The sequence below is a fragment of the Erinaceus europaeus genome, chromosome 13 (assembly GCF_950295315.1).
Source record: "Erinaceus europaeus chromosome 13, mEriEur2.1, whole genome shotgun sequence".
Classification (NCBI taxonomy): domain Eukaryota; kingdom Metazoa; phylum Chordata; class Mammalia; order Eulipotyphla; family Erinaceidae; genus Erinaceus; species Erinaceus europaeus.
The window spans coordinates 69,058,534-69,084,386 of NC_080174.1; the positions used below are offsets into that span (position 1 = coordinate 69,058,534).

The window sequence follows — 25,853 nt, forward strand, 5'->3', positions numbered from 1 at the left end:
GGAGGGAGCATGAATGAACCAGAGCATCACTGTCACATGGAGTTTCAGGGATCAAATTTAGAACCTCATGCTTCTAAGTCTAGCACCTTATTCACTAATCTGAAACTGATAAGCTGGTGTGCACTCAGTCTATATTTTTATTACTAGGAATAATCTTGAATTTCCCTAGTCTTTCAGGGACCCTCTGGACATCATGGACTATCTGCTTTTTGCTCTGCTCTTGTAGAAACTTGAGTCATTTTTATAGATGCATATAAATAAAGGACCAACTAGCATCTGGCAATTTAGATGACCCCATTGCCTTCAGTCTTAAATCTTTTCATAAAACCTTTTTTTTCCCCCCAGAAAGAGACAAGCAGTGCCCTGACTCATGCTGGAGCCCATCTTGACCTCTCTGCATTCTCTTCCTGGGAGGTATGTTGTTTTTGTTTGTTTGATTGTTTTAGTCATTATATTGATCTCATCTGTTTACTCCACAGAGGAACCACTCAAGTTTCTCCTGTTTCTTTTTTATTTTATATTTCTATTTATTATTTTATATTTATTTGTTAGGAGGCATTTATTTAATTTCTTTATTGGGGGATTAATGTTTTACATTTGACAGTAAATACAATAGTTTGTACATGTGTAACATTTCTCAGTTTTCCACATAACAATACCACCCCCACTAGGTCCTCTGCCATCCTTTTTGGACCTGTACTCTCCCCTACACCCACCCAGAGTCTTACTTTGGTGCAGTACACCAACGGTTTCTCCTGTTTCTAATGCCATAGACATAGTATAAGGCACTTGTTCCTAGGATAGAGAGTCTGCACAGTCATTTCCCCAACTGCTTTGAAAATTTGTTAAGTGGGGGCTGGATGGTGGCTCACCTGGTTAAGTGTACAATTACAGTGCGCAAGGACCCAGATTTGAGCCCCCGGTCCCCACCTGCAGGGGGAAAGCTTTGCAAATGGCGAAGCAAGGATGCAAGTGTCTCTTCTCCTTCCCTCTCTATATCCCCCTACCTTTCCATTTCTGGCTGTCTCTATCAGATAAATAAAGATAATAAAAAGAAAATTTGTTAAATGATTCCAACTAAATCAATTTTTTGTGCTTAATAGTAGGTTACAAGATGATAAGATTACAGTGTCTAATTCCATAGCACACCCACTACCAGAGCTCTGTGTCCCCAACCGCTATATTAACCATATTGAATTTTTATGGAGCAGATACAACACTAACAAAATACGGCCACATATATACTTGATCACTGAATCAGTCCTTTGGAAACTTGAGTTTACTGTTGGGAGATTGACTGTAGAATGTGTGGTGATGCCCCAGTTTCAGGAACCCCACACACCACACCAACTTGCATAGTCCAAAAATTGAACCTTTGTTAATTCAGAAAATCTATTCTAATATTGTGACCTCTCTCTCTCTTTTTTTTTTTACATAGGAGTTGGCCTCCCTGGGTCTAGACAGATTGAAATCTGCACTCTTAGCTTTGGGCCTGAAGTGTGGTGGGTAAGAGATGTTTTCTTTCAGAACTGTCCTTTTTGCTGTATGTTTGCATTGTCTCCTAAGAGTCTTTGATGCCATTCTTCCTGTTATTCAAGATTGCAGAAACGAGCAAGGTTGTATGGTAAAGTAATCCTGTAATCTTTACCCTTCTTAGGACCCTAGAAGAGCGAGCCCAGAGACTGTTCAGCACCAAAGGGAAGTCCCTAGAGGCACTTGATACTTCCCTTTTTGCCAAAAATCCCAAGTCAAAGGGTACCAAGCGGTGAGTGAGTGACATTTTCTGCTTAGGCTGTTTGCTTGTTTGTAAGATGTGTTTATTAATGAGAAGGGGCAGGGAGAAAGAAAGAAAAACTACAGTATCACTTTGATACATGGTGATGCCAGGGAGCAAATCTTGGACTGCCGTCTTGAGAGTCCAAAGCTTTCTCCATAGTGCCACCTCCAAGTCTACCCCATTTAGTTTTCTTGTTTGGGTTATTTTTACCAAAGCTCAGCTCTGGCTTATAATGATGCTGGAGAGGATTGTACTTGGGACCTTTGGTGGCTTGGGCATGAAAGTCTTTTTGTGTAACTATTATGTTATTTCTCCAGACCACGGCTTAGTAGTTGAGGGTTTGTTTGTTTTTTTTTTAAATGAGAGAGTGGGGAACACCAGAGCACTGCTTTGTTCCTGCTTATAGTGATGCAGGGACTTGAGTATGAGACTGTAGAGCCTCAGTTGTGGATGCCTTTTGGATAACCATTATTTTGTCTTCCTCGAATTCTGGGAGGTTGTTCAGAGGATAAGATACTGGACTCTAGAGCAGAAGGTTCTGTGGTCAATCTCCAGCAGTGCATGTGCCAGAGTCATGTCGCCCTGGGCCCCACCACTTAACAATTTTTTTTTTTGTAAATAATGTGTATTTTATCTTTTATTTGTATATGGTTTACTTTTTTTAAATTGATTTAATAATGACGGTAGGATAAGAGTTGTACAGTTACACCGCAAGAGTTCCGTATCCCATTCCCTCCATTGGAAGGTTCCCTATTTTTTTTTTTTTCCTTTTGCCTCCAGGGTTATGCTGGGTGCCTGCACTATGAATCCACTGCTCCTGGAGCCTATTTTTTTCCCTTTTGTTGCCCTTGTTGTTGTTATTATTATTGTCATTTCTATTGGATAGGACAGAGAAAGCAAGAGAGGAGGGGAAGACAGGAGAGAAAGACACCTGTAGATCTGCTTCACTGCTTGTGAAGCGACCCCCCTGCAGGTGGGGAGCTGGGAGCTCAAACCAGGGATTCTTAGGCTGGTCCTTGTGCTTCATGCCATGTGTGTTTAACCTGCTGTGCTACCGCCCAGCCACCAGGTTCCCTATTCTTTATCCCCCCTGGGAGTATGGACTCAGGATCATTATGGATGCAGAAGGTGGGAGGTCTGGCTTCTGTAATTGCTTTTCCGCTGAACATGGGCGTTGGCAAGTTGATCCATACTTCCAGCCTGTTTCTATCTTTCCCTAGTGGGGCAGGGGTCTGGAGAGATGGGGTTCCCAGACACATTGGTGAGGTTGTCTGCCCAAGGATGTCAGGTTGGCATTATGATAGCATCTACAATGTGTTGGCTGAAAAGCATTAAGATATAAAGCAGAGTGAGGTGGCGCAGTGGATAAAGCATTGGACTCTCAAGCGTGAGGTCGTGAGTTCAATCCCCGGCAGCACATGTACCATGGTAATGCCTGGTTCTTTCTCTCTCCTCCTATGTTTCTCACTGATAAATAAATAAAATCTTAAAAAAAAAAAAAAAAAAAGATACAAAGCAGAACAAATTGTTTAATAACCTGACAGCTAATGTGCAGGTGAGCCAAAGGTATTGTCAGGGGAGATGGTGTCAGTGTTGGAAATAGGACTAGAAAGCTGGATCAGGGAAGAGAGTAGCTCCCAAATCTGGGAAAAGTATATAAATACCATTAACTGTAAACCCCATCAATTTGATCTGAGGCCCATATTAAGCACAAGAGCCTGTGTAACCTCTGCATCCATGTAGGTCTGAGCTCATATTTTGTGGTCATAGCTCTTAACTTACTCCCTGCAGAATTTTTACCACAATAGAAATGTTTAAGCATATTACATCACCATCGCTGGTTCAGAAACCACTCTGTTCTTTTCCTCCATTTATGGCAGAGTGCTCTCACTTTTGTTATGTACCAAGCATGATTTGTGGTTGAATGAATGTGAGGTCTCTAATGTTAAAACTGCACTCTTAATATCTCAGTAGTTCATGGAGATTACAAAACTGAACAGGTTTCAATTTTTTTTTTCTGAGCTTATTTTTGACATTGACAATTGGATCTATTCTTGAGTCTCATGTTTATATCGGGTAATTTTGTGGGTTTATTTCCTAGTTCTCATGTCAACAATGAGAAATAATTGTTATCCTGGTTTATTTATTTATTCCCCTTTGTTGCCCTTTTTTTGTTATTGTTGTAGTTATTGATGTCGTTGTTGGATAGGAGAGAGCAGGGGAAGACAAGAGAAGGGGAGAGAAAGACACCTGCAGACCTGCTTCACCACCTGTGAAGCAACTCCCCTGCAGGTGGGGAGCCAAGGGCTCGAACCCGGGGTCCTTTCGCGGGTCCTTGGGCTTTGCACCACGTACGCTTAGCCCGCTGTGCTACCGCCCAACTCCCAATTATCCTGGTTTTTTACAGATAAGGACTCAGATATTTTTATGTAATGTGTCCAGTAGGAGGGTTGGAAATTGGTCCCATGTCTCGGGTACTCCCATCACCCCACACTTTTTTTTCTAAGAAAGACCAGAGCACTGTAAAGCTTTGGTGGTGGTAGGGATTGAACCTGGGATCTCAGAGCCTCAGGCAGGAGAGTCTTTTGCATAGCCATTATACTGTCTCCCTTCTTTATTTTAATGTAGCACCATGAATGAGCTGAAGGCTTCACATGTATGCAGTTCCACTGAGTAGCTTCTCTGGCACAGTTGTTTGTCTGATTGTATCTTTAGAAGAGAGAGGAAGGGGGAGTCAGGCGGTAGCGCTGCGGGTTAAGTGCACGTGGCGCAAAGCGCAAGGACTGTCATAAGGATCCTGCTTGGAGCCCCCGGCTCCCCACCTGCAGGGGAGTCACTTCACAGGCCGTGAAGGTCTGCAGATGTCTGTCTTTCTCTCCTCCTCTCTCCATTTCTCTCTGTCCTATCCAACAATGACAGCAATAATAATAACTACAACAATAAAACAAGGGCAACAAAAGGGAATAAATAAATATTTTTTTTAAAAAAAGGAGAGGAAGGAAAAGCAGTGAGCTGCTCCACCATCTGCAGAGCTCCCTCACGCTCCTGTACTGTCCACATGGCTCTTGGGGGCTGTAAGAACTCAAACCCAGGTCCCATGCGTGGTGAGGTGTGTGTCCTATCTGCCACTAGTACCTAGCCCCCAGAATTCACTCTTTGAAAATTTTAATGATGGAAATGTAAATACCTTTATAAGGATTTCACCTTTAGAGTGGAATCAGAGAAGGAGCTCTGGTGAATTTCAAATAGTTTTTGGACTTTGTTTTTTTTCCCTTCACCAGAGTGCTGCTCAAGTTTTGGCTTATGGTGGTACAGGATTGAAGCTGGGACCTTAGGTCTTCAGGCTTGAGAGATTTTTGTATAACCACTATGCTATTTCCCTGAGCCTGATCTCTGTAATCTGTCTGCAAGTCCTGAGCTGAAGAGAGTATTTGTTTTCATAGCATGATACTTAAAAAAAAATTATTTACACAAGACGGTGGGGGAGGAGGAAGGAAGGGACGAACCGGAGCATCACTCTGGCACATGGGATGCCAGGAATTGAACTTTGTGCCTCCTGCTTCCAAGTTTAATGCCTGTTCATTGTGCCACCTCCTGCCCCTCCCCCCTTCTCCCCCTTGCCACCAGGGCTTTACTGAGGCTTCATACATGCACAATTCCACCATTCCTGGCAAACTCCCCATGCCCCCGTGCCCCCCAGATAGAGCATGAAAGGCAGCTATACCACAGTACTGCTTCATTGCTTGTTAAGTTTCCCCTTTTTGTGGTACTCCTATGTGGTGGCCTGGGGCTTGAACCTGGGTCTTCTTATATGATAATGTCTGTGCTCTACTGGATGAGCCATCTCCTTGTCCTCATCATGGTACAATACTTAAGTTTAATTTGTAATGCATCATGAAATAAATGTATTTGGGTTTGGACAGAAGAGCCCTTCAGTGATACAAGCTGTTTTTTGTTCTCAGAGACACTGAGAGGAACAAAGACATTGCTTTCCTAGAAGCCCAGATCTATGAATATGTGGAGATTCTTGGGGTGAGTAAAAGAGCTATAAGTACTACAAGGTTTAAGAGTTAAAAGTAGTAACTCAGAGGATTTTATTTTAAGGATTGGAAGGGAAAGGGTATGTGATTAGGTTTTTTCAACAGGAAGTAGAATTCTCTCCAGTAGATGACTGTTAAGTAGGTGATTATTGCTAAGTGATATTCCCAAGCTTGTTCAATTTCCATGAGACAAGACAAAAAGAGACTAAATTCTCTCAGTATAGTGTCCAGAAGAGTGTAGGTTCTTTGAGCACTAGAATATATCCAAGTGGTGACCCAGGAAGTGGCTTTTCAGGAAGGATTTCTTATGTAAAGGCATTACCTGTATGTTCACAGGACTGTAAACGAACTTGCCTTGTAAAGTGAGAACATTAGTGGAGGGCTGGTAAAATTATTTGCCTGGATAGTGCATTTGGTTTGCCATGTGCATGACCAAGGTTCAAGCCTGGCCTCCACCAGATTGGAAGTTTTGGTGCTGTGGTGTCTTTCCCTCTGTCTCTGTTCGAAAAAGTTGATCTGGAGCCATGAAGCTATGAAACCCACCACCTCCTAGCAAAAAAAAAAGGGGGGGGTTGTGCAGTAGTGCACCAGATTAAGTGCACGTGGCGCAGAGCGCAAAGACCAGAGTAAGGATCCCGGTTCGAGCCCCCAACTCCCCACCTGCAGGGGGGTCGCTTCACAAGTGGTGAAGCAGATATCTGTTGTTCTGTCCTCCTCTCTGTCTTCCCCTCCTCTCTCCATTTCTCTCTTGTCCTACCCAACAAGGACATCTATGACAAGAATCATAATAACCACAACAACGATAAAACAAGGGCAACAAAAGGGGGGGAATAGCCTCCAGGAGCGGTGCATTCCTGCGCAGAGCTCCAGCAATAACCCTGGAGGCAAAAAAAGGGAGGAGGAAGGGATGTTAATGTTACAGAGCCGGCTGTGAGCTGCTCTTCAATGGGCTTTTGAAAAGGAGCTTCCAGTTGTGTTGAAAGGAGAAAAGGACCTAATCTGACCTGATTGCTTATATCTAAGAGAGGAAAACTAAGAAGAGGAGAGGAAAACAGTTCCAGGAAAGAGAATGTAGGGGAAAAGCGGCATGCCGCCCCTGAAGGTGGTCAGTGTTTCTGAAGTCCTGCCGAAAAACAGCCTTTCTTTTTTAATGTCTTATTATCTTTATTTATTTACTTATTTATTGGATAGAGACAAATCAAGAGGGAAGCAAGAGACAGAGAGGGTGAGAGGGGAGCTGGGCGGTAGCGCACCAGGTTAAGTGCACACAGTACAAAGCACACGGATCTAGGTTCAAGCCCCCAGCTCCCCGCCTACAGAGTCTTATCCTTTGAAATGAGCGGTCAGCAATGTCTATAGGAAATTTCCTTTCTTCTTATATGCTGTTTTTTTTTTGTTTTTTTTTTAGCACAAACACATTTGTTCACTAACCCAAAGGATGATGCTGATTAAAACACTTTGAAATAGTTGAATGTAAAATAGTTGTGATATTATGTGCTGTTTTTCTCTGACTTTCCTTTTTAATTTATGGACCTCGCTTAGGAACAGCGGCATCTCACTCATGAAAATGTACAACGCAAACAGGCAAGAACAGGAGAAGAGCGAGAAGAAGAAGAAGAAGAGCAGATCAGTGAGAGTGAGAGTGAAGACGAGGAGAATGAAATTATTTACAATCCCAAAAACCTGCCTCTTGGCTGGGATGGCAAAGTAAGTCTCAGCACTGTTATCTTTCTCCCCATTTTGAAAGCAGATGCAAACCTCAGCAGATACTCAACTAATACTGTTCCTTTTCTGGTTTCTTTTAGCCCATTCCTTACTGGCTATATAAACTTCACGGCCTGAATATCAACTACAACTGTGAAATTTGTGGGAACTACACCTACCGAGGACCCAAGGCCTTCCAGAGACACTTTGCTGTAAGGAATTTAGAGATACTAACCCTGGAAATTGAAATATGAAACATGAGTGTTTTAGGAAAAACTTGAGTAGATCACAGGGTCTGGAGCTTAAGAGATGCAAGACTGAGTCTAAAAACAAAGATAGAGTCTTTGATGTTTAGCTTCAGCGCTAATCTTGAAATAATCTAGAAGCAGTCTATCACTCCTTGTTTTTCTTTTCTAGTCATCTTTAGATCTTCCTCCAAATCACCTTCCCTAATTTCAAATGGGAACCCAGCTTAAGTCCATGGTATTTGCCAGCCCTGAGCCAAAACTGTCTTTATAGCATCTCTCTCTCCCTGCACATCCTTGTTTTCAATCAGGGACAGTCTTTTCCATCCTTCACATATAAAAATGTTGCTGCCTTTCAGTGACCCTTACTCATGTTGGTAGGGGCTGCATTAGGAGGTGATTGGTTATAGTTATGTTTTTCTGTGGTCTTTATTTTATCTGAAAGGCTACTGCATATAGAATCCAGATTTTATAAATCAACTTAGCAATCTTGTCAGTACTGTAGTGGCTACAGCTCTGAACTTAAAATCATGAGTTCCTGTGTTTGCTCTCTGATACCACAAGTGCCAAAGTGATGCTCTGGTGTCTCTCCCTCTCCCTTCTCTATCATTAGTAAATAAACTTTTTAAAAAATATTTATTTATTTTCCCTTTTGTTGCCCTTGTTTTTTATTGTTGTAGTTATTATTGCTGCTGTTATTGATGTCGTCGTTGTTAGATAGGACAGAGAGAAATGCACAGAGGAGGGGAGAGAAAGGTAGACACCTGCAGACCTGCTTCACCACCTGTGAAGCAACTACCCTGCAGGTGGGGAGCAGGAGGTTGGAACCAGGATCCTCACGCTGGTCCTTGTGCTTTATGCCACGTGCGCTTAACCTGCTGCACTACTGCCCAACCCCCGCCCCTTTTTTTTTAAATAAGCCATCCTTATGACAAACAGTTCAATGCTGCTTTAAAATGATGGCCTTTTGTCCATCACACTCAGTTTGTATGAGCATGAACCACAAAATGAATGCTACCTTCAGGTAGTGTCTTCTGCAGAAAGCTTAGGGCTTTTTGGTTTTTGGGGTTTTTTTTGGATATTCTCTTTTTTAATTTTTTTTAATTATCTTTATTTATTTATTGGATAGAGACAGCCAGAAATTGAGAAGAGGGAAGCTAGAGAAGGAGAGAGACAGAGAGACACCTGCAGACCTGCTTCACTCTCAAAGCTTTCCCCCTGCAGGACCGGGCGCTCAAACCTGGATCCTTGTGCACTGTAGCATGTGCACTCAACCAGGTGTGCCACCACCCAGCCCCAAAAGCTTAAGGTTTATGAGAATGGAGTTAGTGCTTCCTGTTCAACTATTCCCATTTCACATTGTGGCTTTTGTGTGTTTTATTTATTTTTTTCTTTTCACAGGAATGGCGTCATGCTCATGGTATGAGGTGTTTGGGCATCCCAAACACTGCCCACTTTGCTAATGTGACACAGATTGAAGATGCTGTCTCTTGTAAGTAACCTTTATTTCTAGTTAATCAATCAAGACCATGTGGCCACTCCTGAAACTCACCCCAAAATGCTGACCTTTAGACTCAAGGGTAGTAGATTGTTAACATATAAAAGTTACAGTATTCACAGCTACATTTTTGAGAGACATAAGTTAGTCAGCAGTACTAGTTATTTCTCCTTTAAGAACCCTTTGCTGAGTATTAACCAAGGTCTGAACTCCCCTTTCTGCAAAATTTTGAGTGAATCTGATATGTGTATATTTTTCTAATTGATTTCCCACTGGTGGGAATGGGGAAATAGAAAATGATCTCAATAAGCTTGTTTCTGAAATGACAGGATAGCTACACAGAAATCGGACACCAGCTTATCTCGCAGAGAAAGAGTGAAGTGTAGTGCATGTCAGAGAATGCATTGTTAACAAGCCCAGAGATGTCGGCCTATTTACCTGGCAGTGGTTATCTTTTTCTGCCACTGGCATCTTGTAGGCTTTTTCTTTTCTTTTTACTTTATTTCTTCTCTCATATTTTCCCTTTTGATAGCTTAGAGTGACGAGAAAGGAATTTTACCATTGTGCCTGGTTACCTTCTCGGTGCTCACTTGATATACACATATTGGACTACTTATCTCTGGTCATCTGAGTCCTTGGCTTCCAGCTCTAGGCCTGTTTATATTCTTTGGTACAGAATCAGTAAAAATGGCTTCTTCCCCACCCTTCACCCCCTCCCCATTATTATTGAGAGATAGAACATTACTCTGATACATGCATTGCCAGATACTGAACTTGGGACATCATGCTTGAGAATTCTTTGTACCACCTCCCAGAGCACAGGAAATGGCCTCCTAAAAAGCTCCTTGAGGGGCTGGACAATGGTGGACCTAGTTGAGCATACACATTGCTGTGCACAATGAAGTGGGTTTAAACCCCTAGTTCCCATCTGCAGGAGGGAAATTTTTGTCAACATTGAAGCAGTGATGCTGGTATGCCTGTCTGTCTGTCTGTCTCTGTCTCCCCATCTTAATTTCTTTCTGATCTATCAAAGAAAGAGAGGTCTTGATTCCTGACATAGCCCATGTATTCTTTTTTTTTTTTTAATTCTCTTTTGTTGCCCTTGTTGTTTTATGTTGTAGTTATTATTGTTGTCCTCATTGTTAGATAGGACAGAAAGAAATGGAAATAAGAGGGGAAGACAGAAGGGGAAAGAAAGAAAGATAGCTGTAGACCTGCTTCACCGCTTGTGAAGTGACTCCCCTGCAGGTGGGGAGCCAGGGGCTCGAACCAGGATCATGCCAGTCCTTGCATTTTGTGCCACGTGCACTTAGCCCTCTGCACTACTGCCCGACTTCCCAGCCCATGTATCTTTTTTTTAATTTCTTTATTGGGGAATTAATGTTTTACATTCAACAGTAAATACAATAGTTTGCACATGCATTACATTTCTCAGTTTTCCATATAATAATACAACCCCCACTAGGTCCTCTGTCATCCTTCTTGGATCTGTATTCTCCCCACCCACCCACCCCAGAGTCTTTTATTTTGGTGCAATATGCCAGTTCCAGTTCAGGTTCTACTTGTGTTTTCTTTTCTAATCTTGTTTTTCAACTTCTGCCTGTGAGCTCATCCCATATTCATCCTTGTGTTTCTGACTTATTTCACTTAACATGAATTTTTCAAGGCCCATCCAAGATCGGCTGAAAACAGTGAAGTCACCATTTTTTATAGCTGAGTAGTATTCCATTGTGTATATATACCACAACTTCCTCAGCCACTCATCTGTTGTTGGACACCTGGGTTGCTTCCAGGTTTTGTCTATTACAAATTGTGCTAACAAGAACATATGTGTATACAGATCTTTTTGGATGGATATGTTGGGTTCCTTAGGATATATCCCCAGGAGAGGAATTGCAGGGTCATAGGGTAGGTCCATTTCTAGCCTTCTGAGAGTTCTCCAGACTGTTCTCCACAGAGGTTGGACCAACTGACATTCCCACCAGCAGTTTAGGAGGGTTCCTTTGACCCCACAACCTCTCCAGCATTTGCCCAGCCCATGTATTCTTTTTATTTATTTATTTATTTTTTATTTAAGAAAGGATAAATTAACAAAACCATAGGGTAGGAGGGGTACAACTCCACACAATTCCCACCACCCAATGTCCATATCCTATCCCCTCCCCTGATAGCTTTCCCATTCTCTATCCCTCTGGGAGCATGGACCCAGGGTCCTTGTGGGTTACAGAAGGTGGAAGGTCTGGCTTCTGTAATTGCTTCCCCGCTGAACATGGACGTTGACTAGTCGATCCATACTCGCAGCCTGCCTCTCTCTTTCCCTAGCAGGGTGGGTCTCTGGGGAAGCAGAGCTCCAGGACACATTGGTGGGGTCTTCAGTCCAGGGAAGCCTGGCCAGCATCCTGATGGCATCTGGAACCTGGTCAGCCCATGTATTCTTAGGAATCTTTTGTGAGTGTTTTTTCATTTTTCTTTTTTTTTTTTTTGGTGAGGCTGAATGGTTAGCTCTAGTACTAATCTCGAAATAATCTAGAAGCATTCTATCACTCTATTTGTTTTCCTTTTCTAGTCATTTTTAGATCTTCCTCAAAATCACCTTCACTAATATCAAATTGGGATCCAGCTAAGTAGGTAGGCTTACTAGGTAGGGTGTGCTCTTCACCGTGCAGACAGCTCGTGCAAACATGCCACAGTGTGGTATCTGGCACCCAGGGAAGCTCTGGCCCTGTGGTGTCTGTGTATGTACATCAGGGCCTTTATGCCTGCTCCTGATGGATGTTTTTAAATAATATATTTTATTTATTTTCCCTTTGGGTACCCTTGCTTTTTATTGTTGCTGTAGTTGTTGTTATTGATGTCATCATTTATAGGTAGGACAGAGAGAAATGGAAAGAGGAGGGGAAGACAGACGGAGGGAGAGAAAGATAGACACCCAGACCTGTTTCACCACCTGTGAAGCGACCCCCCTGCAGGTGGGAGCTGGGGGCTCGAACCAGGATCCTTAAGTTGGTCCTTGCGATTCACGCCATGTGTCCTTAACCCTCTGCACTACCATCCGATTCTCTCCTAATGGATTTTAAGATAGTGAGAGAAGGGCTGAGAAAACAGCATAATGGTTATGCAAAAAAAAAAAAAAAAAACCTCTCATGCAAGTGAGAAAAAGAAAGAGACACCAAAGCACTGTTCCACCATTTGTGAAGCACCATTTGCATGGTGCTTCCATGTAGTGCCAGGGGCTTGAACCCGGGTTCTCATGCATGGTAAAGTTGTGCTCTACTGAGTCAGGTATCTTCCCCCTTGATTGATCATTGAACTGAAGTTGTATACATTTTCTGCAATTTTTCTTCACTTCTTATTGGTGGGATAATTCTTTGAATAGGATTGCAGGTTTTTTGTTTGTCTTTTACTTCTTTTTTTTTTTCATTTCTTTATTGGGGGATTAATGTTTTACAGTCAACAGTAAATAAAACCGTTTGTACATTTATAGCATTTCTCAGTTTTTCACAACCCCACTAGGTCCTCTGTCATCCTTTTCCAGGACCTGTACTCTCCATCCCACCCACCCCAGAGTCTTTTACTTTGGTGCAATACACTGTTTATTTGTCTTTTAATCATTTAAGATAAATATCTTACAGATTTTTGGTTATTAAAAAAAAATGCCGGGAGCCAGCAGCGGATTAAGCGCATGTGGCACAAAGCACAAGGACCTGCTTAAGGATCCCAGTTCCAGCTCCCTGCTCCCCACCTGCAGGGGAGTCACTTCACAAGCGGTGAAGCAGATCTGCAGGTGTCTATCTTTCTCTCCCCCTCTCTTGTCTTCCCCTCCTCTCTCCATTTCTCTCTGTCTTATCCAACAATGACAACATCTACAACAACAATAAAAAACAAGGGCAACAAAAGGGGAAAATAAATACAAATAAATATAAACAAAATTTTTTTAAATGCCTATCCTTACTGGTGGTGACTGCTTCTCTTCCTGGAAGGGAAGAAATTATTGGCATAGCTGTTAACATTGGACTTGTCGTTGTTTTGAATCATTCTTTTTAAGTTTTTCTTGTGGAATTTTAAAAAGTCAAATCTCCACTTAGGTGGATGATCACAGTTGACCATTTTCACTAAGTCTGAATCTACTGGTCGTCATCTTGTTTATAGTGACAGCATAAGAAATTTAGACAGAGGGGCCAGGTGGTGCCGCACTTGGTTAAGTGCATATATTACAGTGCTCAAGGATCCAGTTTCAAGCCCCTGATCCCCACCTGCAGGGTGAAAGCTTCACAAGTGGTGAAGCAGGGCTGCAGGTGTCTCTCTCTCTCTCACGCTCGCTCACTCTTATCTTCTCTCAATCTCTCTCTGTCTCTATACAATAATAAATAAACAAGAAAAACCCCAAAAATTTAGACATGGTCTGGAGAGATAGCTCATCCTGTTAGAGCCTCAGAAGCCACAGCTTCTTCAACCCCAGGCACCACTAGATGTCAGAATTGAGCTCACCTCTCTTTCATTCTCCCCCCCCCATAGTAAATCCTTATTAAAAATAATGTTAAGAAATTCTAGGGCATTGCCTAGGAACACAGTTGTTTTGCTGAAATTAGATTCTCTGTCTGACTTTTATCAGGTCTGCTATCCCATCAAAAACAGGAAATAGTTACTTTGCTTCACTTCTTCTAGCGTTCACTTATTCTTAGTGAACCCATGCTGGTGTCCCAAAGTCACCCATTCTTTACTAATTGTTTTCAGATTTCCCTCCCCCAGAAACAAGAGCACTGCTTAGCTCTGGTTTATGGTAGTGTAGGGGATTGAACCTGGGACTTTGGAGATGGCATAACCATGATGCTACATCCCCCGCCTAGTTTTCGGATTTCTATAAAGAGTAACATCTTTTAATTCCTCCAATTTTCTACCCCCCCCCTTTTTTTTTCTTTTAACAAAATCAGGAGGAGCCAGGTGGTAGTGTACCCAGTAAAGTGCACATGCTACCATGTGCAAGTACCCAGCTTCAAACTCCTGGGATCCCCACCTCCAGAGGGGAGGGACGGGAGGCTGTATGAGCAATAGAGCCATGTAGCAGGTCTCTCTCTTTCTCCCTGTGCTATTTCTGTCTAAAGCACAGGGAAAGATGAGTAATTGAGCACTTGGGTGCACTTTCTCATTTACTATTTTCTTCATCTTTTTTATTTATTTTTCCTTTTGTTGCCCTTGTTTTTTTATTGTTGTAGTTATTGTTGTTGTTATTGATGTCGTTGTTGGATAGGACAGAGAGAAATGGAGAGAGGAGAGGAAGACAGAGAGGGGAAGAGAAAGATAGACACCTGCAGACCTGCTTCACCACCTGTGAAGTGACTCCCCAGCAGGTGGGGAGCTGGGGACTCAAACTGGGATCCTTATGCCGGTCCCTGCGCTTTGCACCACATGCGCTACCCGCTGCGCTACTGACCGACTCCCTATTTTCTTCATCTTAAGCTTCAGCTTCTCTGTATGATGCTCTGAGATCCCAGGTTCACTCCTTCACTCCCCACCCAGAGCTGAGCAATGCTGTTGAGTGTGTGAGTGTGTGTGTGTGTGTGTGTGTGTGTGTGTGTGTGTGTGTGTGTTAAAATGAAATAAAATATTTTTAAAAAGGTTAACTGGAGGAGGTCAGGTGGTAGTGTAGCGGGTTAAACACACGTGGCATGAATTGCAAGCACCAGTGTAAGGATCCCGGTTCAAGCCCCTGGCTCCCCACCTACGGGGGGGGGGTCACTTCACAGGAGGTGTAGCAGGTCTGCAGGTGTCTTATCTTTCTCTCCCCCTCTCTGTCTTCCCCTCCTCTCTGCATCTCTCTCTGTCCTATCCAACAATGATGACATCAACAACAATAAAACAAGGGCAACAAAAAGGGGGGGAAAGCAAATTAAAAATACATATATTTTAAAAAATGTTAAGTGGAAGCATATGAATCAAATGGATATACTTTCTTACCAGTATTTTCTTTTTTATTAATTTCTTTTCCCTTTTGTTGCCCTTGTTTTATTGTTGTTGTAGTTGTTGTTGATGTCGTCATTGTTGGATAGGACAGAGAGAAATGCAGAGAGGAGGGGGAGAGAAAGAGAGACACCTGCGCTTAACTCGCTCTGCTACCGCCCGACTCTCCATTATTATCTTTTTTATAATAATGGACATATTGTGCTTTTTCCACACCGTCCTCTGTTCTGAAGGTGTATCATTCTGACAGTAGAGATTCATGTCATTCTTACTGTGGTTTTGTATCTGTTCTGTCTTGCATAAGTGTCTGAGCACTCCCTTAGGAGCTATGGTGGCTGTCAACTTCATTGGGGTAATTTGCCATTTAATGGTGAGAAATCTTTTTTCTTCCCTCTCTCTTTAGAGATTTTATTTAGGGGGCCGCCAGGCTCTGGCGCGTGTGCTCACACCGAAATGCACAAGGACCTAGGTTCAAGCCACTGGTCCCCACCTGCAGGGGGAATGTTACACAAGTATCTCTGTCTCATTCCTTCTCTATCTCGCCCTTCTCAATTTCTCTCCATTTCTATCCAATAATAAATTATATTTTATTTATTTAATAAATAACATATATATTATTTATTTCACAAGAGACTCAAAAGAGAGAATCAGAGTATTGCTCTGGCATACGCAATGCGAGGGTTTGAACCTGGTATCTAATGCATGTAAATCCAGAACTCTACCACTGTACCAACCTCCCAGGCAGCTGAATCATCCCAATTGTTATTTCAATGTCTCTAGTGTTTGTTGAGCCATCTTATCTTTCACACTCTGTGGCTATGATATTTGTATTACTTTTTTACAAAATGGTATGGTTACTTTCTTCCATAATTCCACAAATATTGTATCATAGTAACCTCTTCTTTCCAGAATATCAGTTCTCTATTCTAAGAGGACTTTGTTCATACTTGGTCTAACTTTTCTTTTACAGCAAAGAAAAGACTGGGAATTATTGTTGGTTGGTGGTCCAATTCCAAAATTCTAATTTGGGTTAGACAACAACCTCAAAGTCCACAACAATGCTTGGAGGTTTATTGTAAATCCTGTATTTAGTGAATACTAAGACAATCCTAATTGGTGCTCATTTCTCATCCTTCAGTGTGGGCCAAGCTGAAACTGCAGAAGGCTTCGGAAAGGTGGCAACCTGACACTGAGGTGGGTGCTAATAACAGTGTCATGTGACAGCTTTCTCATCACAGGAGGGAGGTGAAAGGTGGCCCCTGGTTCACTGCACTAGCAAGTATAATATGATAGTACCTATTTTAAGGTTTTTTTTTTTTTTTTTTTTTTTTTTTAAACCAGAGCACTGATCACCTCTGGCTTGGCTAATGGTGGTATGGGGCCTTGAACTTGGAATTTCGGAGCCTCAGGCATGAGAGTCTCTTTGTAACCATTCTGCTCTCTGCCCCCACCCTTAAGATGTATTTATTTAAGAGAATTAGAGCATCATTCTGGCATATGCATTGTTAAGAGGTTGAACTCAGAGCCTTATGCTTATAAATCCAACAGTTTGTCCACTGTGCCACTTCCAGACATGAGTATTCAGTCTTTGTCCTGCCTCAAGAATTAATAAACTAAGGAGTTAAGAATTAATATATTTGGGGAGTTGGGCGGTAGCGCAGCGGGTTAAGTGCAAGTGGTGCTAAGCGCAAGGACTGCCATAAAGATCCCCGTTCAAGCCCCCAGCTCCCCACCTGCAGGGGAGTCACTTCACAGACGGTGAAGCAGGTCTGCATATGTCTATCTTTCTCTTCCCCTCTGTCTTCCTCTCCTCTCTCCACTTCCATCTGTCCTATCCAACAACACCACCAACAACAACAACCACAATAATAACTACAACAATAAAAAAAAAGAAAATGAAAAAAAAGAATATATTTGCTCTCCTTTGAGAAAAATATATAATGAAATACAATCCTCTCTTGGGGGTGGGGTGGGAGGTGTCCTTGTTGGTCTGGAAACAGACATTTCAAACATATTTCAGAAATGAGGAAAGACACATATATGAGGTATGATAGGAATCCCTTTCTTTTAGATAAATGGTTTTTACTACTCAGCTATTCAGGAAGTAGGGATAGTTACCTACTTGGCTTTTTCTCCCCCAGGAACTATTGAAAACTGTTATCTTCAATCAATCTTTCTGTCTTCCTTTTTTCCTTTCTTTTTTTTAAATTTTATTTATTTTTTTTTATTTTATTTTTTTTTTTTTTGTATTTTTAAAATTTTTATTTATAAACAGGAAACACTGACAAAAAACACAGGGTAAGAGGAGTACAACTCCACACAGTTCCCATCACCAGAACTCCATATCCCATCCCCTCCCCTGATAGCTTTCCTATTCTTTATCCCACTGGGAGTATGGACCCAGCGTCATTATGAGGTGCAGAAGGTGGAAAGTCTGGCTTCTGTAATTGAACCTGGGCGTTGGCAGGTTGATCCATACTCCCAGCCTGTCTCTCTCTTTCCCTAGTGGGGAAGGGCTCTGGGGAAGTGGAGCTCCAGGACACATTAGTGGGGTTGTCTCTCTAGGGAAGTCTTTTTGGCATCTTGGTAGCATCTGGAACCTGGTGGCTGAAAAAAGAGTTAACATATAGAGCCAAAAAAAAAAAAAGTTGACTAATGAACCTAAAGACTGGAATAGTTCATATGAAGAGTTGGGGGGAGTCTCTGTTTTGTGGATAGTTAGTAGTCCTATTTTAGTTATGTTCTTTTTATTTATTTATTTATTTAAGAAAGGATTAATTAACAAAACCATAGGGTAGGAGGGGTACAACTCCACACAATTCCCACCGCCCAATCTCCATATCCCACCCCCTCCCCCAATAGCTTTCCCATTCTCTATCCTTCTGGGAGCATGGACCCAGGGTCATTGAGGGTTGCAGAAGGTAGAAGGTCTGGCTTCTGTAATTGCTTCCTCGCTGAACATGGGCGTTGACTGGTCGGTCCATACTCCCAGTCTGCCTCTCTCTTTCCCTAGTAGGATGGGTCTCTGGGGAAGCTGAGCTCCAGGACACATTGGTGGTGTCTTCAATCCAGGGAAGTCTGGCCGGCATCCTGATGATACCTGGAACCTGGTGACTGAAAAGAGAGTTAACATACAAAGCCAAACAAATTGTTGAGCAATCATGGACCCAAAGCTTGGAAAAGTGGAGAGGAAGTATTAGGGAGGTACTCACTGCAAACTCTAGTGTACCTCTGCTTTCTTACTTTGGTGCCATACTCCAAACTCAGTCAATTTCTGCTTTGCGTTTCTACTTCTTCTTCTTTTTTTTTTTACATGCATAACATTCCCCAGATTCCCATTTAACAATACAACCCCCACTATTTCATTCATCATTTTTCATGGACCTGTATTCACCCCACCCACCCACCCACCCCAGAGTCTTTTGCTTTGGTGTAATACTCCAATTCCATTTCAGGTTCGACTTGTGTTTTCTTTTCTAATCTTGTTTTTCAACTTCGGCCTGAGAGTGAGATCATCCCATATTCATCCTTCTGTTTCTGACTTATTTCACTCAACATGATTTTTTCAAGGTCCATCCAAGATCGGCTGAAAACGGTGAAGTCACCATTTTTTACAGCTGAGTAGTATTCCATTGTGTATATATACCACAACTTGCTCTGAATGACTCTGAAAATGTCCAATAGTTCTAGGTTATCTATCTCTTCATTTAGCTCCCTTATGTCTTTACTGATTTTCTTCCTGGATGATCTGTGAAGTTGAGATAGTGGGGTGTTGAAGTCCCCTACTATGATTGTGTTACTGTTAATATATTGCTGTAGCTCTTTCAGTAGAAGTTTGATGTATTTAGATGGCTTCTCATTGGGTGCATAGATATTAATAATTGTTAAGTCCTCTTGATTGACTGATCCTCTGAGCATTAAGTAGTGTCCATTCCTATCTTTTTAAATTTTATCTATTTTAAAGTCTATCATGTCAGATATGAGAATAGCTGTTCCTGCCCTTTTTTGTGGGCCATTGGCTTGAATGATAGTTTTCCATCCTTTCACTTTAAGTCTGTGTTTGTCTTGTTACGTTAGGTGAGTTTCCTGTAGACAACATATTGTTGGGTTGTGTTTTCTGATCCATCTTCCTACTCTGTGTCTTTTAATAGGTGAATTCAGGCCATTCACATTTATTGATATCAGAGATTGAAGATATTTTAACGCCATTCTTGTAGAGTTTTAGAGTGTTTTGATATATGTTCTATTTGTGGTGGTCTGGTTGTTTATAGGAAACCTTTCAGAACTTCTTTCAAGGCAGGCTTGGTGATGGTTGCTTCCTTCAACTGTTGCTTGTCTGAGAAGGTTTTGATGCTTCCATCTAGTCTGAATGACAATCTAGCAGGATATAGTATTCTTGGCTGAAAGCCTTTCTCATTGAGCACTCGATAGATATCTTGCCATTCTCTTCTGGCCTGTAGTGTTTGTATGGAGAAGTCTGCTGCTAATCTTATGGGTTTTCCTTTGTAGGTGACTCTTTGTTTTTCTCTTGCAGCCTTGAGGATCCTTTCTTTATCCTTATTCCTTTCCAATCTAAGTATGACATGTCTTGGTGTCTTTAGGTCTGGGTTAATTCTGTTTGGGACCCTCTGGGCTTCTTGAATCTTTATGTCTTTGGTGTTGTCTAGACTAGAGAAATTTTCAGCTATTATGGCCTGGAGAATGCTTTCTTCCTCCCCTTCTCTTTCTTCCTCTGGTATGCCAATAATGCATATATTGTTTCTTTTGAAGTCATCCCATAGGACTCTGTTGTTGTTTTCAGCATCTCTTAATCTCTTTTTGAGATCTCTTACTTCTTCTTTAGTTGTCTCTAATTCATCCTCAATCTTGCTAATTCTGTCTTCAGCCTCATTGATTCTATTCTCTCTACCCTCTACTGCTTTCTGGAGTTCATCTATTTTGTTGCCCTGCTCTGATACTGTTTTAGCTTGTTCAGCTAGTTGCCTTCTTAGTTCAGCGATTTCAGCTTTCAGCTCTCTAATAACCATGAGATTATTAGAATTTTCTTCCATATTCTCATTTGCTCTTCCTACATTTCTGATTACAATTTTTTCAAATTCTTTACTCACTCCTGTTATTATTTCCTTGGCTAATGTTTGGATGTTGAACTCGTTGTTTTGTGCTTCACCCTCTGGAGGACTTTTAGCTGGACTCTTGTCCTGGTTCGAGTCTCCAATATTTTTTCTTGTTGTTTTAACCATTTTATATAAGTTAACAGTTTTTTCAATCCCTGGGTTGGAGTTCAGTGGTGTAAAAGCCTTTTTTTTTTCCCCCCCTGTAGGCTATGGGAGCCTGAGGGCTTTTAAACTATCAATAGGCTTCTTTGTTTAATCACTGACTCCTGACCAAGAAATAAAGCAGGGTGTGGCAGAGATAATCCAGTGGTTATGCAAAGAGACTTTCACAGCCCCTCAGCTATGCCACAGAGGTATAGGTCTTCTCCTGAGTTTCCCGGTTAGATCTCTGTGCCCTGGTGTCCCTCCCTGTTGCTGCTCCAGATTCTGAGGGTAGTAGCAATGGAGACTCAGAGTTGCACTTGGTGAGTCTCTGGGGAGTCCTTTCCTCCCTTCAGCTGTCCCCTTGTTGGTGGAGCAGACTGGAGGTGGTGTCTCCACTGACAAACTGTTGAACTGTGAGCAGTCACTTAATCTCTCCTTAGGCCCCTCTCTCCTCTCTGTCACCAGCCACGCGTGTTTGTACTCACGGGTGATTTACTGGGTTCCTGTGGTCATTCTAGTCCTGTCTTGTTTCGGTCCGGGTGGTCTCCTTTGGTATTCCTAGTTGATCCGGGAGAGGATAGGAGAGGAGAGAAAGCGATCTGCTGCTCGTAGCTCCGCCTCCGGAAGTCGAATCCTTATTTATTTATTTCCTTTTGTTGACCTTGTTTTATTGTTATAGTTATCATTGTTATTGATGTCGTCGTTGTTGGATAGGACAGAGAGAGATGGGGAAGACAGAGACGGGGAGAGAAAGATAGACACCTGTAGACCTGCTTCACCACTTGTGAATTGACTCCCCTGCAGGTGGGGACCCAGGGGCTCGACCCCATATCCTTCTGCCAGTCCTTGTGCTTTGCGCCACGTGCGCTTAACCTGCTGTGCTACCGCCCGACTCCCCCATTTTTCCTTTCTTTCTTTTAAATATTTATTCCCTTTTGTTGCCCTTGTTTTATTTTTTTATTATTATTTTTTTAATTTATTATCTTTTTTTAATTTTTATTTTATTTATTTTATTTATTCCCTTTTGTTGCCCTTGTTGTTTTTTATTGTTGTAGCTATTATTGTTGTTGTTGTTGTTGGATAGGACAGAGAGAAATGGAGAGAGGAGGGGAGGACAGAGAGGGGGAGAGAAAGACAGACACCTGCAGACCTGCTTCACCGCCTGTGAAGCGACTCCCCTGCAGGTGGGGAGCCGGGGCTTGAACCGGGATCCTTCTGCCGGTCCTTGTGCTTTGCGCCACCTGCGCTTAACCCGCTGCGCTACAGCCCGACTCCCCGCCCTTGTTTTATTGTAGTTATTCTTGTCGTCGTTGTTGGATAGGACAGAGAGCAATGGAGAGGGGGGAGTAAACCTGGGGGCTCGAACCGGGATCCTTACGCCAGTCCTTATACTCTTTCATCTATTTATGGGACTGTGCAGTGGTGCACCCAGTAGAGCGCACATGTGGCCATACACAAGTACTTGGGTTCAATCCCCTGGTCCCCACCTGCTGAAGGGAAACTTTATGAATAATGCAGCATTGCTGCAGGTTTCTCTCTATCTCCTCTTTCAGTTCTTTGTCCTAAAAAAATCTTTTTCATTTTTATATATCACTATAATTCATTTCGTAAGAAATAGTTTCACTTGAGGGAGAACAACTCTGATACATGCAGCACCAGGGATCAGCCCAGGAACACAGACATGCAAGTCTGACACTCTACCAGTTGTGCTATTTCTAAGCCATTTATTATTAATATTTTTAACTTTATTTTTCATTTGATAGTGCAGAGAGAAATTGAGAGAAAAAAAGGGATGGAGAGGGAGAGACAGATGCCTGCTGTACTGCTTCACCACTTGTGAAGTTTCTCCCTTGCAGGTGGGGAGTGGGGGCTTGAACCCAAGTACTTCTGCATGGTAACTTATGCACTTAACTAGGTACACTGCCACTCAGCTCCCCTAAAACCATTTGTTAACCTCCCTTAGCCAGGTTTTTTCATCTTAAAAACAAAAAGTGATTTAAATGAATTGTTTCCTCAAGTCTGGCATGTAACTGGTACCATCTAGATGATTAGGGGAGAAGTTACCTTCTTACACACACTAAGTGCCCTACAGCAGTAGGGCTTAATTTTATTTTATTTTATGTATTTATTTATTAATGAGAGGGATAGCAGGAGAGAGAGAAACAACTAGACATCACTCTAGTACATGTGCTGCTGGGGATTGAACTCAGGACCTCATGCTTGAGAGTCAAACACTTTATCCATTGCACTACCTCCTGGACCACCTAATTATCTTTTTTTAAAAAAAATATTTTATTATTGGATAGAGACAGAAAAATTGAGAGGGGAGGGAGAGAGACAGACACCTGCCCCTCTACTTCACCACTCATGAAGCTTTCCCTCTGCAGTGGAGACCAGGGGTTAAACCTGGGTTCTTGTACACTTGTGATGTCAGTGCTTAACCAGGTGCACCACCGCCTGGCAGGCTTAATTATCTTGCAGAATATCACTTGAGAAAGGCAGTTTTGGGGGTCAGGTGGTGGCACATCTGGTTAAGTGCACATTATAGAGCTCAAGGATCCAGGTTTGAGGCCCCCAGTGTTCACCTGCAGGGGGGGAGCTTCAATGAGTAGTGAAGCAGGGCTGCAGGTGTCTCTGTCTCTCCCTGTCACTCCCTTCCCTCTCTATTTCTGGCTATCTTATCCAATTAATGAAGATAATATAAAAAATTAAAAAGGCTACAGGTCCATGAAGGATGATAAATGACATAGTGGGGGTTGTATTGTTAAATGGGAAACTGGGGAATGTTATGCATGTACAAACTATTGTATTTACTGTTGAATGTAAAACATTAATTCCCCGATAAAGAAATAAATTTAATAAAATAAAAATTAAAAAGGCAATCTTATTTGAACATCAGTCATTGTCTGGCAGGGTGAGCTTAGGCACTCAGAAATTGCCTCTACCTGTTTCTCCAAAGAATTGTAGCTGTTAGCTAACAGTGTGTCTTTCCTTTTTAGGAAGAGTATGAAGACTCCAGTGGGAATGTTGTGAATAAGAAGACATACGAGGATCTGAAGAGACAAGGACTGCTGTAGTGTTCAGCTATGTAGCTCGGCTTTGGGCACACCCAGGATGCCCCTCGAATCTGCTTTTTCTATTTCTCTCAACCAAATCCTCCTAAAGACTTTTTGCTAAGTAGTCGTACAGCCTAGCGTGCACCTTGTAGAAACAAGACATGCTGGCAGATCACAGGGTTGAGATGCCTTTTGTCTTCATTTTATATTAAAAAAGAACTGTCAGAAAATAAAACCAGCTCATGTTCTGAATGTTTTGTACTTAAGCCCTAATTATGGGCCATAGTCCAGAGCTGAGCAGTGCTCTGGTTAAAGGCGGGAAAAAACCAAAAAGCTAGTTTATGGTGGTGCTGGAGAATGAACCCGGAACTCCTCGGGCATTAAAGTCTTTTTGCATGACCGTCATGCTATCTCCCCTGCCCCACCTCCCTACCTCTTCGCTCTATTTCCAGTAGCAAATATGGCTTTGTAATACCTGTTATGTTATATATTTTATGCTAGGGTAATCTAATCTGGCCTCTTTGCCATCATCCCAGCATAAGTGCTGCCTTTAAATGAACCAGCCTTTGTTGTTGCTTTTGTGAGCCAGGGGCTCATACGTGCCGTTACACCACTCCTAGACCAGCTTTTTTGGGAGACAGAGACAGGGAGAGATACCACAGTTTTGGAGCTTACCCTAGTGCTTACCAGGTGAGCAGTATTTCTGCCTGAGTCAGCTGTTTTTACACATAAGTACAGAAAGATAGAATAACCCAGGGCCCCTGCTAGGGATGAGGTTTTAGTATGAAGGTTTCCATTCTTTGTTTGTATAAAGAAAGGAGTTACACTGTTTTGGAATGATCCTACGGCCTTATCCCTTCCTGGAGTCTAAACATCCTGGCTCACAATAGAACCAGGGGCCGCTGTGACTGCTCGACTGCTACTTCAGAATGAGAGCCTTGATCCTATCTGCTTCTTTGTTCTGTAAGATTCCTATTTGACTATAGAAGTGGCTACTGATTTTGTGTTCATCAAGCCCATATAGCCAAGATTTTGGTGTGGAGTTGAGTAATAAGCCAGGATGTGTATCTTGAGCCTCAAATGGAAGGACCCGGAAGAGCCAAGGAAGAACCATTCTAACCCACCGCCACAACTAAGTCATTATCTGCTCTAGAACAGGGTTTCGTAATAGACTCCCCTCTGCCCTTCAGCACTCAGACCTCTAGTTTGCAGTGTATCTACTATAAAAGCTCCAGCACTGGGCTGAGGAGATAGAATAATGGTTATGCAAAAGACTCATGCCTGAGGCTCCCAGGTCCCAGACACCACTATAAGCCAAAATTGATCAGTGCCCTGGTCTTTCTGTGTCTTTCTCTGTGTATCTCTCCTTAAAAATAAAAGACCAGGGAGTCAGTCGGGCAGTAGTACAGCATGTTAAGTGCATGTGGTGGTAAGCACAAGGACCACCGTAAGGTTCCTGGTTCGAGCCCCCGGCTCCCACCTGCAGGGGAGTCATTCACAGGCGGTGAAGCAGGTGTCTATCTTCCTCTCTCCCTGTCTCCCCCTTCTCTCTCCATTTATTTCTGTCCTATCCAACAATAATAATAACTACAACAATAAAACAAGGGCACCAAAAAGAGAGTAAATATTTTTAAAAATAATAAAAGGGCCAGTGGGTAGATGGTATAATGGTTATGCAAACAGACTCATGCCTGAGGCTCCAGAGCCCCAGGTTCAATCCCGCACACCACCATAAACCATAGATGAACAGTGCTCTGGTAAAAATAATAAAGACAAAAAAACTTCAGCACTGAGGCCCAGTGAAATTGCTCTTGGATAGTGCGCTGCTTTGCCATATTTGAGCCTGACCCTCACCACACTGAAGCTTTGATGCTGTGATGTCTCCCCCCACCACCCCCCTCCCGCATTAAAATTGGCCTTCTCCCTCACTGTATTTCCCTAGTCATCTCCACTGTAGTAGGAATTCACCACCCTGAGCCTTGTGGCACTTCGCTCTGGGTGGGCATTTCTTTTTGTTTCAAACCATCCCTGGGGAAATCCCGCACATGTTCGTTTTTGCTTCAGCTCTTTGAGCTGCTGAACATCCCAGTTTGTAATCTCTCCAGGGCCCCCAGCTACTGAAGCAGGAGAGTGAGCAGATAATTAAGCCTAATTGAACCAACTAGAAACCCTGCTGGAAACTGGCCCAACGTGCAAGGGTTCATTGTCATTAGGGAAAGGGGGTTAACTAAGTCTTGGAAACAGATGTCCCTCCAGCCTTCTCGCTGCTACCTTCCTGCTGTCACATTCCCAAGTCCCCTCTCTAGGAGTGAGGTAC

The 25,853-nt window shown here is 42.6% G+C and overlaps 1 protein-coding gene across 2 annotated transcripts in view; it reads left to right on the plus strand.

The window, feature by feature from the left end:
• SF3A3 (splicing factor 3a subunit 3) overlaps positions 1 to 23,771 on the plus strand; it is a 33,934-nt gene extending 10,163 nt beyond the window's left edge. For both annotated transcript variants that reach the window (XM_007538085.3, XM_060206182.1), the window contains 9 exons: positions 346 to 414; positions 1,439 to 1,506; positions 1,658 to 1,765; positions 5,740 to 5,809; positions 7,360 to 7,524; positions 7,623 to 7,733; positions 9,168 to 9,258; positions 16,361 to 16,416; positions 23,480 to 23,771. In XM_007538085.3, coding sequence (XP_007538147.1) covers positions 346 to 414; positions 1,439 to 1,506; positions 1,658 to 1,765; positions 5,740 to 5,809; positions 7,360 to 7,524; positions 7,623 to 7,733; positions 9,168 to 9,258; positions 16,361 to 16,416; positions 23,480 to 23,557 — 816 coding nt within the window. In that variant the 3' untranslated portion in view covers positions 23,558 to 23,771. The remainder of the gene's footprint in view (positions 1 to 345; positions 415 to 1,438; positions 1,507 to 1,657; positions 1,766 to 5,739; positions 5,810 to 7,359; positions 7,525 to 7,622; positions 7,734 to 9,167; positions 9,259 to 16,360; positions 16,417 to 23,479) is intronic.
• Positions 23,772 to 25,853: the final 2,082 nt, after the last annotated feature.